Source organism: Carya illinoinensis, chromosome 3 (assembly GCF_018687715.1).
Source record: "Carya illinoinensis cultivar Pawnee chromosome 3, C.illinoinensisPawnee_v1, whole genome shotgun sequence".
Taxonomy (NCBI): domain Eukaryota; kingdom Viridiplantae; phylum Streptophyta; class Magnoliopsida; order Fagales; family Juglandaceae; genus Carya; species Carya illinoinensis.
In genome coordinates this window covers 54,240,549-54,255,468 of record NC_056754.1, presented here as the reverse complement: position 1 = coordinate 54,255,468, position 14,920 = coordinate 54,240,549, and the positions used below count along the sequence as shown (strand labels likewise).

General features: G+C 34.4%; 2 protein-coding genes across 3 annotated transcripts; one reads left to right on the top strand and one right to left on the bottom strand.

The window, feature by feature from the left end:
- Window positions 1-431: 431 nt before the first annotated feature.
- Window positions 432-4,309, top strand: LOC122305359 (vacuolar protein sorting-associated protein 2 homolog 3). The gene is made up of 11 exons (XM_043117838.1): window positions 432-689; window positions 916-960; window positions 1,832-1,866; window positions 1,950-2,000; window positions 2,159-2,263; window positions 2,393-2,464; window positions 2,708-2,779; window positions 2,891-2,971; window positions 3,220-3,255; window positions 3,355-3,410; window positions 4,101-4,309. The coding sequence occupies exons 1-11, from the start codon at window positions 656-658 to the stop codon at window positions 4,150-4,152; spliced, it is 639 nt and encodes a 212-aa protein (XP_042973772.1). The 5' UTR covers window positions 432-655; the 3' UTR covers window positions 4,153-4,309.
- Window positions 4,310-5,147: 838 nt separating this feature from the next.
- Window positions 5,148-12,212, bottom strand: LOC122305358 (casein kinase 1-like protein 6). 2 transcript variants are annotated; one of them, XM_043117837.1, is made up of 15 exons: window positions 12,012-12,212; window positions 11,498-11,745; window positions 11,341-11,381; window positions 10,564-10,633; window positions 10,094-10,242; window positions 9,907-10,002; window positions 8,729-8,799; window positions 7,821-7,882; window positions 7,641-7,704; window positions 7,431-7,515; window positions 7,212-7,338; window positions 6,956-7,029; window positions 6,813-6,876; window positions 6,323-6,453; window positions 5,148-5,741 (listed from the first exon to the last, which is right to left on the bottom strand). In XM_043117837.1, exons 2-15 carry the CDS (start codon window positions 11,571-11,573, stop codon window positions 5,478-5,480), a joined length of 1,374 nt encoding a protein of 457 aa, XP_042973771.1. In that variant the 5' UTR covers window positions 11,574-11,745; window positions 12,012-12,212; the 3' UTR covers window positions 5,148-5,477. The 2 variants fall into 2 exon arrangements, with proteins under 2 accessions (XP_042973771.1, XP_042973770.1); XM_043117836.1 differs by having other exon boundaries at window positions 11,498-12,212.
- Between the last annotated feature and the right edge of the window lie 2,708 nt (window positions 12,213-14,920).

The window sequence follows — 14,920 nt, the reverse complement described above, 5'->3', positions numbered from 1 at the left end:
CTTATTTTTAGTATGGGACTTTCCAATTTTAATAGTTTTGAGATGCTGAGTATAAAATGTGTAAAATAGAATAATATTATATAGAATCATTTTTACGTATTTTTGGTGCACGTCATTGATAAGATTGGTTATATTAATTTTTTTAATACACCGTCAATTATATTAGTAAAGTGTGTAAAAGAATATAAAATGTGACTGTATATAAAATTTTTATTTTTTTAAAATACAAAATCTAACAATTAATTTTTTGATTAATTGGAAGGAGTTGGCGATGAATTGTGGTTAAAAAATAATAGATAAATAAATAAATAAAAAGACTAATTTTAAGGAAAAAAAGAAAAAAGAGAGGTGATGACAGTTGACCTGTGCATTGACCTAAAGCCCATGATATTTATCTATTTATTATGGTAAAATATCTAGAAATTACGCCTTCCAAAATGGCAATAAGGATCTGAATTGAGATTTTCTAGATATATAGAGCCTCTTGCCCAATGTCCCAAGTCCCGTACCCTTCGCATTGAGAAGCCAAAAGGCAAAACCTTTGAATTACTTGGCGATTTCTCCCCACCTTCCACCCCAGGCAACTCTCTTCACGCAAGAACTTCAAAGACGTCTCCGTCCACTGTGTTTAGGACCGTTCGATCAGACAGACACCATGAACATCTTCTCCAAGAAACCCAACCCCAAAGGTTCGTCTCTACTTGCTCTGCCTAGTCTTCTTCTTCTGATGATCGAAGAGAAATTGTTCATAGCTTTAAGTCATGGCTTTACTTATTGTTTAAGCAATCAGATAGGCCTTGAATTTTGATTAAAAGGACTGGATTTTGGTTGTTTTTGTCTTTTAAATCAAATTGATTGAGTTCTGGGTTTATTTATCAGGTTCTGATTTTTGACCTTTTGTTGTGCTAATTGCAGAGGCTCTTAGGGAGAGTAAGAGGGAAATGGCAAATGCTACCAGAGGTATTTATTTCCATCTTTTTTCACTTAAGAGCATTGAATTACAAAATAAATAAATCGATCGATCAACCGTAATAAAGAACAAATGACAGAAAGAAAGGCATTGCCATAACGAATCATCGTCAGCCTCACCGTGACAAAATATCATCATCATCGTAGTTCATGTGTTTTATGTGTTTGTATATTTTTATAAAAACTAAAGTTTGACTGTTTGCTAATGGAGAGATGCCTTGGGTTATAGATTTGACTGTAATTGCTATTTTTATTTTTTATTTTTGATGGGTAGCTGGAATTGCTGTTTTGTAGCTTTAGAATATTGTCGGGTGCTTTGAGTTAATAACAAATTTGAGTTATTGAATTGGGGGTGCAATGTAGCCATGGAAACTAATAATCTACTTCAATAATTGATCATTTGTGCAAGCTTGTTTCCATAAATATATGAATTCACGTGGATTGAGATTATGCATATCATGATTGGTAGATGTTGATTGCCAACCGCTATTCATTTGAAGATGCAATTTTTCCAAACGGTAATGCAAAAAAAAGGTGATTTTTATACTCACAAGGTCACAATGAATCCCAGAATGTGGCTTAAGCTTTTCTTTGGTCGTTAGATCATTTGCTGGTGAGTTGGAATGCGTTAGATATTGTAGGTGGAAAAAAATATAACCTTATTGCAAAGCATTATATATCTGATGAGTAGTCATCAAACATGTTAGGAGAAGGTGATGCAGCTCTCGTTTGAGCAGTGGCATTTTTTTCACTTTGCTGCTGACTATTTCTTAAAGTTCCATACATCAAAACCACCTCTCCTTTTCCTCTTTAAATACCATTCTTTTTCCAGCCTGTTGCTAAATATTGAGCTTTGATTCAGGTATAGAGAAGGAAATTGGAGCGTTGCAATTAGAAGTATGTGAAAGCTTCCAATTTATCCACATCCCCGCTTTCTAAGATTTTGGTGTTATCTCTGATGTAATTTGTAATCATGTCAGGAAAAGAAGCTTGTTGCTGAGATAAAGAGGACGGCTAAAACTGGAAATGAAGTGTGCTCTGGTTTTTTTTTTTTTTTTTTTTTTTTTACTGGCTAGGTTATTGAGTCCTAGGATATTGTGCCATCAAAATTTATATACAGTTCTCATGTCCTTTAAACCTTTCAGATTTATCGTTTGTTTGTCCTTTTTTTGTTAACCATGCTCTGCAGGCAGCAACTAAAACCCTAGCTCGCCAGCTAGTCAGGCTTAGGCAACAAATTGCCAATTTACAAGGAAGCCGAGCTCAAATGAGAGGTATAGCAACTCATACACAGGTGGACCATCAAAGACTTCACTCCTCCAACCCCCCCCCACCTCAGTGCGTGCGTGTGTGTGTGATTGTTTTAGTGGACATTCTCTTCTGCATATATTGATTGTGGAATCGGCATTTTCCCTGTCTGCAGGCAATGCATGCCCAGACTTCAGTTGCTGTTGGCATGAAAGGTGCCAGTAAGGCAATGGCAGCCATGAATAAGGTTAGATGCTAAAATATTTTATATATATATATGCATGTATAGCCTGATCTGTTAAGATTGAAGATTGGACTGCAGTTAATTAATTTGATTTCGAAGAGGATTCTTCATGACCTGTGACTAGTTAATGTTTAAGTTCTTTTTCCACTTGATATTTGCTTGATTTCCTTGTAAATGAAACCTGAATTTGTACATTTCTCTTTTTAGATTGTAGATGTTTTTATAACTGCTATATTTATTTTGAAGCAAATGGCCCCTGCAAAGCAAGCACAGGTGATGCGGGAATTTCAGAAACAGTCTGCCCAGATGGATATGACTGTAAGATTGTGCCTCCACTTTTCTTATAGATTATACTAACGTGGAAGAAATTTCATTTTTGGTTCATGGTTGCATATCATTGAACTTAATGGTCTATTTTGATGCTTGCAGACTGAAATGATATCAGATGCAATAGATGATGCCGTGGATAATGATGAGGCTGAAGAGGAGACTGAGGAGTTGACGGACCAGGTAGGCTTTTTTAGTTGCTTTTATTTATTATAGACTTATAGTTGATTAAAAAAATTGCATTCGTTTGCCAGCTTTTTTCTTAAGTGATGACATTGGAGCTATTAATTATTAACTTTTAATCTTGAGAAGGGCTGACATTGGATACCCTAAGTTTATACATGGACAAAGTATTTGGTTTATCTCTCAATAGATCAGATTTCAGAATGAGAAACTGATGGTAATATTTTCTTAATATTTTTTTCTTGCAGGTGCTAGACGAAATTGGTATTGATGTTGCCTCACAGGTTAGTATCAGTAGTTATGCTTTTCTGGACTTTGCTGTCGTTTGGAATTAACTTTTTAATACTTAAGCTGATTTGAGTTATACTTTTAACTCTTGCCAGATGTCAGCAGCTCCAAAAGGAAGAATTGCGAGGAAAAATGCTCAGGGTGTTGGCAGGTATAAAATAATGCTTGGCTTGTACCTTTTCCCATACTCCCCCCTACAGGAAATAAAGAAGGAAAGGGGAAAATTTTGAAAAAAAGGGACATTTTTATTTCCTTTGCAATTCTGTATGCTAGGAAATGATATTTGAGTTGATGATTGTGTATCAAGTTAACATTGTAAGATGTTAAATACGGCCATAAGACAAGATAATGGCTAAAATAAAGCAAGACATGGTAAAGATTTCGAAACAAAATTTTTCTTTGAGCCTCTCTTTTGCTTTGAAAGAGATACGAAACATTGGAATAGCATCTCTAGATGTCTGATTCTGCTGTCAATGGTTAATCAGATAAAGCTCATTATCTCAATTACTTGGAGATTGCTTTTGTTCATTTCATGGATGAAAAGAAAATTGGGATTTCTTGAGTTTGCTTGGTATATTGAGAGTGACGAGTTCAATGGTGCTTGCTTATATATAGTAGAAGTTCCCTAAAATATATTATATATAATCAAATGTAAACATGATACATGATGTGATTCATTGAGCATGGATTTGATTTCTGCCACTTCTTATTAGTTCATGTCCTGCTTACTGCATATATTCTTTTTGAACTTTTCCCGTGAAGTGTGAAGTACATTTATAAAACCAGAACTTCTTCATTATTTTGCTCTACCCTCTTCCCTAACCATTTTGTCCAATTGCAGTTCGGGCACAGATGAGCTTGAGAAGCGGTTGGAAGCTCTCAGAAATCCATGAGCTGATGAGAAGCCGAAGTTCTCTCTTCGAGCTGATAATGATATCCGCATGTTGTAGATATTATTCATCTAAGATGCTACTCATTTCCGCATGTATTCTTATTCATTTATGAGATAACACTTTCATTGGTTTGATCTGTGTATTGTGGCATTTAATATTTTCTCCGGTCATCAACTATCACCATCAGCCAACCTCATTTTTTGATCTTTTTTTAGTATTGGAGCTTGGATTAGATGGATGCCTTTAGAGGGGGGGGGGAGGGGGGGGGGGGGGGGGGGGGGGGAATACATTAGGTTAGAGGGGCTAGGAACCCCCGGGGGACCATTTTGTTTCTTTTCGTATTTGTTGGCGAAAGAAAGTTTTTTTTGGTTCTACGATCATTTGAAATAAGCTTATCGTGGATTGTTTTGGCTTCAATCCCCACCAAGAAAGCATAGCTCTCCCGGCTTAACGATCAAGCAAAACCACTCTGGGTTATACCGTCCATTCAAACCCTAGAATTTGGAAAGAATAGGAGAAAAAGAAAAGACACGAACTCAGAACACTTGAGAAGTATCTCTCCACATGTAATCTTTACGTTTGATGGCCAAAGTGCCATGAGAGATTTCGATCATCTTTAGTTTCTGAGATGCTACAAATGAACCAAAGGAAGTGATCATCAGTGTGTTATTCATCCAAAAAGAGAGCACCTTTCCACATTGGTAATACGTGTTTGATCTTAGGTACATTAATGCACCAATATGGATTCTTAAAACAGAAACTTCAATGCCATCTAGAAAGGCTAATGCTTGTCAAACTAGCTTATACTTGTGGATAGGCCAAAAGATTCACAATACTTTCCAATTGTTTGACCAAACTTAGGGGGTTGAGAAGTAGTCCTATTTCTAATGTTCTATTTATTAGTACAACCAATCTCTAGCTTCTATTGTCAATGCTTCTAGTCCTACACAGTGCCCATATCAACAGATAATGTTGATCTCAAAGGGAAGTACATGTTTAAACAAACAAACAGAGATTATTACGGCTAGTACTCACGCCTCATTAAAATGATGTTTTCCAAGCACGTGAACTTACATGCCTTTCATTGGAAGTCTCTAAAACACGTTACAATGGCTGGAAAATCTCTGGTTGGGTGAAAATGGGGAGGTAGAAGTCCAGAAATTTAGACACAAGAGAAGTGACATGAACGTGTAACAGTGGTGATTCTCCGGTCTCCCATGTACAAGGGGAAAATAACTATTAAAAGTTTTTTTCCAAATTCGACATGCATGTATTCATTAGAAGCGTAACAAGTATCTTCTAGTTTTTCCGGACAAAATAGTCAGTCATTTCCTGATTGAGAGGAGTTCAAATCTCCGAAGAGGATCATCACGGGTTCCTCTAGTAGCTGCAGTGCGCGTATGAGATGTTTTTGACTCATAACCAGGTTGAATTCTGTGCGTGGTAGATGGGCGGCCACTGCCTGCGACTAGACGGCCTGTGCGACCTTCACTGTGTTCACCAGAAGAACTTGGCATGCTGCTCGAGATGACAGCTTTTCTTGAAGAGCTGCCATATCGAGAACTGCGCCCTTTGTCTGAATCAAAGTGCTGAAAATGTAACCCAAACCCCGTATGAGTAATTGGAATAGACACCTTTGATAAATCATTAGAGCTATAACTTGAATACTAATAGTGTGGAATGAAGATTTAAAATAGAAAGAAGAAATCGTATTCAGGTTATCACAATTGAGAATGCGGAGAACTTCTTTCTGAGCAAAACAAAGGAGAACCTCAAGTTTCTTTAATCCAGGATACAAATTTTAGTCTCAGCTTTTGATGAATTGTATTGAAGGAAACATGAATTTATCAGATTTTATAAAACGAAAAAAAGCAACACAAAAAAGCATAAAAACTTGAAATCTGCTCGATCAAGTTAAATGATGATTATTCCAAAGAACAAAATATCCACTGGTAAACTCCATTTGGAGAACAACTGAGTGAAAGGATCAACAACTAGTTTTCTATGTGCACTGAACGGTACAATTTTTATATGACAAAGGTACAAGCATTGAGATCACCTTGAGAATAGAATTTTCCAAAAAAAAACCAAAAGAAAGCAGAAAAAATTGGAAAAAGAACAGAAAAAAGAGTACAAATCTAAATAAGTAAGGTTGAAAAAAGGAATTTACCACATCCTTGGGTGAAGCAAAATCCTCATATAGCCTATGTTTGGAAGGATCACGAGGACTACTGCCCGAGGTATTTCTTCTCGAAAATGCTTCAACTGCACCAGAGAATCTATCTCGGATCTCTTTCCCAACTGGAAAAAAGCATATATTCATGAGAGAAATGGAGAAAAGAAGTGCTCTATTATACATTATTTAAGTTATGAAGTTGGCAGAGAGGGAGAGAGACAGAGAGTAGATATTTAGAATAATAAATTTGCATAAAAGAAAAGGACTAAATGAAGATTAATCAATTAAAAGTAACCCCTACAAACAATAATTTCAAGTCGGCAATCATAATATCAAATCCATGTAGAGAACTAAATCGAAGAGAAATATATCCAAAGCAAATATAAAGCTTTAAGACTTATATTTAGAAAAGCAGTAGTTAGAACATCCATAATTCAGACTGGACGACAAATTTTCAAATCTAGCTTTGTTTAAGAGAGCATACCTGAGATCCTCTCTGGTCTTTCTGCAGATGTTCCTGCATACAAACCTGCTTTCCCGCTGAGTTGCTACAAATAGAGACAAACACAGAAAGTAAGTAATTCGATGGAGGGGAGAAATACAAATCTAGAATTTACAACTACCGACCCGTCCTTTATAGTTGGCACCAATCTGAGGGTATTTTAATATAGTCCAGTCAAATATATAGTCATATTGATAACCTGCACCAGCAACAATGTCAAGACCCACACAAACCGTTTCAACATCTAAAATAAAACCTCAATTAACAATGATTAAGAAATATTTAATTAGACCACAGACAAAACAAAGTGAAAAATAAGTCTGAAACTTGATCACAATATATATGAACATATACTTGTGAACTCCAATCATAAGTATGCACCTTCTCGAATAAACAAGTCTCGGAAAAGCCTCTTTAAATATGAATAATCTGGTTTGTCCTCAAACCGCAAAGATCGGCAGTAGTGAAAATAGGATACAAACTCAGATGCATATGATTTGCAAAGCACCTGTGAAACAATGTGCAGCCAAGCTATCAATATAGCAATAGGATCATTATCACTCAGCATGGCAATAGGCTGCAGATGGCAAGTTCTAATACCTCTATGGGAGTTGACATCTTCTTTTCACTGATTTTATCATATTTTTGCTTTTTTGTGCCAGCTTTTAATCCCTGCCAGGGAAGGCTGATGCAAAAAAGTGGTATTAATGAGTTGATATAGCAAGAATAAGGCAACCTGCTGCACCAAACATTTCATGACAGGTAGAAAAGTGAAAACTTCTAATGAAGTGAAACTAGCATATAATCAACCTTCCTCTTAGAAAATACATAAGCACATAACCAAGAGACTCCAGATCATCCCTTCTGCTTTGTTCTGCCAGTAATACAGAGCATGATTAGAATGAAAATAATGGTGACTAAAATAAATGCACTATAACAATTATCCTGTTATTAGTTGGCAACATGAAAATGGCATATAACATCACTAACCAATTCCAAGGTGAGTATTGACACTTGCATACCGAGCTGTGCCTGTGAGGTTCTTGTTTTCCCTAAAACAAATAAAGAACAGAAAGGAAGGTGCTAAGAAACTTAGAAAGGGTGTTGGTCAACAAAGAGGTAACAAATTGGGTGGGCAACAAAGATTTAACTGTAAAACAGATAAAAAGAAAAGAAAAGAAAAGAAGAATAATAATGGTTGACAGGGTGCCATGAATGTCAAATTTCTGGTTTTGGTAAAAAAAAAAAAAAAACTTAAAAAGGAATCAAATAAAAAGAAGAAAGAAATAAAGAAGTATAATTGAGAATGGGAAGTAGACCATCCAGCATACACAATGATGTAATTCCCACCAACATGGTCTTGTATTCAAAAAGTGAAAGTTAGACCATTTTGGCATATATAGTAAATCACAACTTATAAATTGTTGTACTAGCTACACCTTCTAACAAAATTAAAACCATCCACAAAACCTCAACTTTGTGCAAACATAAATCAAGCTCAATTCTAATTGAGAAATAAAGCTTTAATATTCCAAATTCATCCACCATTTTGATAGGATAAAGACACATGGAGAAATCCATTCTCTATCTTCCTTGGACTTTTAAGACCATTGTAAGTTTAAAGCTTGGTCTTGCATATCTCTAGCATACATCCCAAAAAAAAAAAAATATATATATATATATATAGGAGTCCTTATCACACGTAATAAAAAAAGAAGACAAACCATTAGGTCTGGCCTCCCTTGTTGATGCTAGAAGAATAACTTCCTTATCTAGTTTGATGACATATGTGCATTTAGGGGAACCTCATTTAAGCAATTTCTTTTTATCCGTAGAACCACATTTAAGCAATTACATATAATTAATCATGGATCTGATGTAAGAGTGACAATATTGACCTGTATGGTATGTGCTTATGAGTCTGAAGATCTCTATACTTCTTTGCAAGGCCATAATCAATAACGTAAACCTGTGATAAAAAAAATCCAGCACGAGACAATAACAATCAGAGAGTAGAACAGGGCATTTCTGAATATATATGTAACCAGGGTGTTTCTGAATGTCATACTCATATTTAGGCTGGGCAGCAGGGGCCCGAAATCTGGCCTGCCTGCTCAAATCTGGCTACCGGGTGGGCAAGCGAACTACTTAAGCTCAAGAAAATTTGTGTTTGGGGGGGGGGGGCAGACTCATAAAAATCCACCCGCATGTAAATTATATTACATTTATATTTATAAATAGAAGATTAGTAAAACAAAAAATTTAGGGCTGGAATATCAAATCAGCCCTGGTTACTAAAAATCAGTTTGTGCTGATCTTCTTCTTCTTCTTCTTCTTCCTCTTCTTTTTCTTCAGCCCCAATCTCTCTCTCTCCATGGCTTCTGATTTTCAGTTTGTGGCACAAGTTTTGTAATAGGATTAGAGATGCAACAATTTTCTCTCCCACTATCCCTTTTCATGCCAATTTTTATAAGGTGTGGTAATAATTTTTTAAATGAAAAAGTATCAAATGGGTGAAAACTCTGAGCATTAACACCCCCCCCCCTCTCTCTCTCTCTCCCAACAACTGCAATTCCCCATCTTGAGCTATGACTGGGTATGATTATAATTTTCGAAATGAAAAACAATCTAGGTATAGATGCAATTTTGCTTCGATGCCATCTTCTCAGGTTTTGCGAGGAGTGGAACATTTGTTTCATTTTGAGCTTTATGCTACAGTAGTCATTGCTATACTTGCTTTGAACTTGATCATTGGTAATATTCTCCCTATGGTTATATGATTTCGAGCATGTGTTATTAGATGTGGTGGACAAAAGATATTGGTACCAAAGGAGGGATTTCTCCCACCCACCGCGGCACTGGAAGGGAGCTATCCCATCCCCCCAACTCGCCAATTTTTTCTTTTCAAAATTTTTACATAGAGATTTCTTTTTATTTTTCTTTTAACACGTGACATGCCATGTCTACATTTCCGTCAGGGTTTTTTAATAGAACTCCAATGGAAGAAATCTTTTAAAAAAAGTGGTTAATCTTAGGGGCTAAATTTTAAATGTCTTCATCATAATTTAGGACTAACCTGATTTGCTTTACGCCCTAGACCCATCAAGAAGTTGTCTGGTTTTATATCACGGTGAAGAAAACCCCTTGAATGCATGTATTCAACTCTGTTAATCTGAAAAGGATAATGATAAACAGTGAGGGAAAGACATTATTTTCACCATTCAAGACACATTCTTTAATAAAGAATAGTCAAATGCACTTACTAATTGATCTGCAATCATCAAAACTGTTTTCAATGTGAACTTCCTATTGCAATAGTTAAACAAATCTTCCAAACTTGGTCCAAGAAGGTCGATAGCCATGATACTATAGTCACCCTCGACTCCAAACCACTTGAGGTGGGGGATTCCAGCTTCATCACAATAGAAAGGCATGAATTTTCAATAAGCATTGTGTGTTTTCAAAATTGTTCCGCAAGTAATTTCTGAGGGGATCACAGTTTTGAAAATTGCCTTTTAAATTGGGATTACAAACTACATAGCTATGGCATATCAGCCATTAAATAGGAGTGGCCATAGTTTTAAGTTTGAGAAACTATATGAATAGGTACAAAGGTAAGGATCTTTCAATAACAACAACAAAAAAATCTGTTTTTCAAATTGATAACGTGAAAAAACTTATAATTGCAAATTATTATAGGTGGGGGCACGCCCACAGAGAGAGAGAAATTTACTTCCTCCTTGAAGAAGCATGTACAATTTTGATTCATAGTGAAGCTGGGGATGCTTGGTCTTCACAGGTTCCTAAAAATTTTGGGATAGTCAATCAGCACAAGGACAACAAAAAGGATAACATGTAAGCTTTCTCAACAAAATTTTTACAAAATAAAAAATAAAATAAAAATAAGGACGAGGATATCCTGAAAATTAAGTGAAACAAACCAAAAAAGGAGAGAGAGGAGGGAGGGGGGGGGGGGGGGGGGGGGGGGGGGTTTCAGGGTTTTAATGCCAGCATTTTTCTGTTTATGATGTCACTGGGGCAACTCAGACAAGCTTATTTAAGAGTCCATGATCTATAGTACCAACCCATTTAATTCACCATAAATTAAAACTGATTCGGTTTTTCTTTTGCTCTGTTATTTTATTTATTTGCCGTACCCAAGAAAGAACCACCTCTCTATTGACCATTACACATTTAGTTTCCTAATTCTGTTGTCATAAAGAAAACTAAACACAATAATCAAGATATAATGCAAGTCACATATGTTCTAATTGTCTACTACCTATAAAAAAAGAAGCAATATAAGGAATCAAGGCAGGAAAACAAACTCATAACCCGCTGATACACAATCAAAAAGAAAAATTTAACATACAAAAAAGTAAATTGTTGAACATGATCAATTATTGAAAATCACTGTCAACTTAAATGTCATTGCTAAAACTAAACAAGCAAATAATCCCAACCAAGCATCATGATTCAATACTCCTATCCAAGAACATATATCACATACCAGCTTAACAGCCACCTCCTCTCCAGTTTGTACATTAATGGCTACCACCACAAGAAAAAAAGAAAGTCAGAATTTTGAAACAGAACGGCAAAATAAAATAGTCATCAAATAACAATGAAAAAATAAAATAAAATCAAAACAATAATGATAGAAATACCTAGGTAGAGCTCCCCAAAGGACCCACTCCCAATCTTTCTCCCCAGCTTAAACTTCCCAGCAATCACATGCTCCATTATCAAATTCCCTTCGACACACGCCCACCCAGAAGCTCAAAAGTGCTAATTCCACTCAGATTTGTGACCACCCCAGCATTTATTTGTGCAATTAACCCAATACCCACCAAACATTGACCTCCAAGTTCACGCGCCTCCAGATTTCAAAGAAACAAAATAAATTTCTTGCTTTCTTCAGTAATCCGGAGAGGAAGAAAACCCAAAAAAAAAAAAATCACAAAATAAGCATTAAATCAGCACCAAACTGGGAAAGAAGAAGAAGAAGAAGAACCTAGAAGACCAAAAAAAATATGGAAGAAGTCTATATATCCCCAAACAATGAGGATAGGATTTTGATTTCTAAAACAAAGTCCACGCTCTCCAACTACACATTTTGAAACCAAAACCCCGCAATCCCAATCAGAAAAGATAGTATGAAGAAAAAGATCTACTAACTACATTGAACAGAAAACCGACGAGGAAATGGAATTGAATTCTTGAAATAAAGACAGGGAAATAATGATGAAATCGGCAAAGATCGTTGGGATCAGAGAGGAAAGACAAAAGGTTCAACGTTCGGCTTAGTATATATATTTGTTGGAGATTCGAGGAAAGTGATGTGGGTAAAGAACGAAAGAAAGAAAGACAGGTGCAGATTTTTATAAAGTAAGTGTTTTGTTGTAATATTTTTGTTTTTTTTTTTTTTTTTTTTGTTTTAATAAATGTGGGTGTTCGAGTTTATTAATGAAACACAGTTCAGTTTTGTTTTGGTTATTGTTTTTTTTTTTTTTTTTTTGTTGAAAGGGGTTATTGTTTTCTGTTAGATGTAATAGAAGTTGTAAACTAAATTAAGAAATGAGAGGAGGAGTTAAGGACTATCCGAGCGGGACCTTCTCTCTCCCCTCTGCCGCCTAACACGTTTGGGCTGTCACCCTCATAGCCAGGTGGTCTGCCTTTCCAACGTGCCTCCCTCCTTCTCTCTATCTCTCTCTCTCTCTCTCTCTCTGCCAGAAAACAAGTTTTGATTTTTAATACAGGAAAACCGTTTTCAGACTGTCTCCGGAAAAAGGTTTCTTTCTGATTATAAATTTATAATTGAACGCGTGTTACTGGATTATGGTCACGTGTTTTACATGTATCAATTCAATTTCAACACTTAAAATACGAGAAAATAAATATATATATAAAAAATACTATTCTTCCTGTTAGAATTTTTTTAATTTAATTATTAAAAAAACATTTTTTTAATAATATTATAAATTTCTTTAAAAATATATTTATTAAAAAAGAATACAAGATCTACTGACGAGAGCTCCCAATTAGCGATCACTCAATATATTAAAATTATCACATTTAGAGTTAACTGAGTAAAATTATTTAGTCAACTAATATAATAAAATTCATTTTGTATATATCTTTCTCTCACTATAATATTTCTCATAATTTATATATATTTAATAACAGTAAAAAGAGTAATATTTTTATTTTAAATTTTACGATTTATTTTAAATGTTTTGAGATGTCGGTCGTTTAAAATACGAATTCATTTAAAATATGTCGTATTAACAAATTTGATTAGATCTATAAAATTTAAAACAAATAACAACATTATTCAGTTCTCCTAATTAAAATAACGGAAAATTAGTGGTTTATGATGGTAAAAATGCGGATAAGAGGGGGAGGGAGGTGATAGTCACATCCCGTTTGAATGTTAACTGAATTAAGATGAGTTAAATTCTTTATAAATAGTAATGAGTTATGATGGTGAAGTAAGTTTTGTGAATCCCGTCTAAGATGTGTTTAGATATTAAGATAAGTTTAGATGTATTTATAAAAAATTAAAAAAAATTATAAATCCCGCATGTAAAGAGGTGTTAAATAAAAAAAATATTGTTAGTCTTACGTATAAAGAAGTTTTGAATTGAAATGAGTTTAATGATTTGAGAAGTGAGTGTTTGTATATTAAACTTAACTTAAGATTAGATTGAATTGAGTTTATCTTAATTTAATTGAACTTTCAAACGGTGGTTTAGTGTTTTATTTCAAAAGGAATGTTCATCAGTACTTACATCAAACATATATTATTGAATTGCTTTTAACTTTGCTACAATTATTATATATGAATTTGATGAGTAAGACTAAATACTCCGTTAATGTTGAAGATGAAATGCATTATATATATATATATATATATATATATATATGTGTGTGTTTGTGCGTGTGTGTATGTACATGATGCATGCTGGATGATCATCAAGTACTCCAAAGGCCTCAAATATGAGCATGCATATTATATGCACTGCCTAATTAATTAGCTACATGATGTTTCCCATATTAATCATGAATGATTATATATATATATATATATATGAGTACTATAATTACAAATAGATTACCTAAAAGTAATCTCTCAAATTGGTATAGGTTTATGTGATCCGTCATATATGTATTATAATAAAAGTAGTTTTACAATCTGACAAATTATATCAAGTCACATCAGTTTGTGAGATTATTTTAGTATAATTATTTTATGGCTAGAGTATTTTTCATTTATACATACATATATATATATATATATGTATGTATGAGAATAATTCTATTTTTCATCTCCAGACACTACATATAACATCTATTTTAATTTTTTTTTATTTTTTTATAATAAATATGTGTATGGATGATAAATAAAACAATTTAATTGATTCAATAAGAATAAAATAAAAATAATAATATTAAAATATATAAAATATATGGGATGATGAGTAGCTCATGTTTTCTAATATCTTTTAATTTGCACTGCATGCATTCATGAATGGAATTGGGCCACCTCCGATCCTTACAAGATTCAAAGGATTTCATTTGCCCCCTATCGTACCTGCAATATCTATATATATACACACACACTGATGATGATGATCATGATGGATTGACAGAATCCCAAGCTCGAAATCGGACTACATGATCATGATCATCATAATTATTAACGGCGTATTAATTAGCTAGCTATATATTTGGGGCCTGGTCATGATCATGTATTATATGTAGTACTGCTGATCATCACTGTCGTCATAATTAATTGGAGTTTTCATCTGGGACATCAAAATGCATGCATGATGCGGCCTGGTCATGATCATGTATTATATGTAGTACTGCTGATCATCACTGTCGTCATAATTAATTGGAGTTTTCATCTGGGACATCAAAATGCATGCATGATGCGGCCTGGTCATGATCATGTATTATATGTAGTACTGCTGATCATCACTGTCGTCATAATTAATTGGAGTTTTCATCTGGGACATCAAAATGCATGCATGCATCATGCATGCAGCTTCCTATAAGCTAAGGTTAATGTTTTAATTAGGCTAGAT

Excerpts from the sequence above, each read along its gene's own strand:
- LOC122305359 (XM_043117838.1), top strand. The coding sequence starts at position 656 with ATGAACATCTTCTCCAAGAAACCCAACCCCAAAG. Across the intron at positions 2,264-2,392 it reads GTATAGCAACTCATACACAG|GCAATGCATGCCCAGACTTC; the intron begins GTGGACCATCAA and ends CCCTGTCTGCAG. Across the intron at positions 3,256-3,354 it reads GTATTGATGTTGCCTCACAG|ATGTCAGCAGCTCCAAAAGG; the intron begins GTTAGTATCAGT and ends AACTCTTGCCAG.
- LOC122305358 (XM_043117836.1), bottom strand. The coding sequence starts at position 11,573 with ATGGAGCATGTGATTGCTGGGAAGTTTAAGCTGGGGAGAAAGATTGGG. Across the intron at positions 7,883-8,728 it reads CATAAGCACATACCATACAG|GGAAAACAAGAACCTCACAG; the intron begins GTCAATATTGTC and ends TATTTGTTTTAG. Across the intron at positions 7,705-7,820 it reads CAATACTCACCTTGGAATTG|AACAAAGCAGAAGGGATGAT; the intron begins GTTAGTGATGTT and ends TATTACTGGCAG.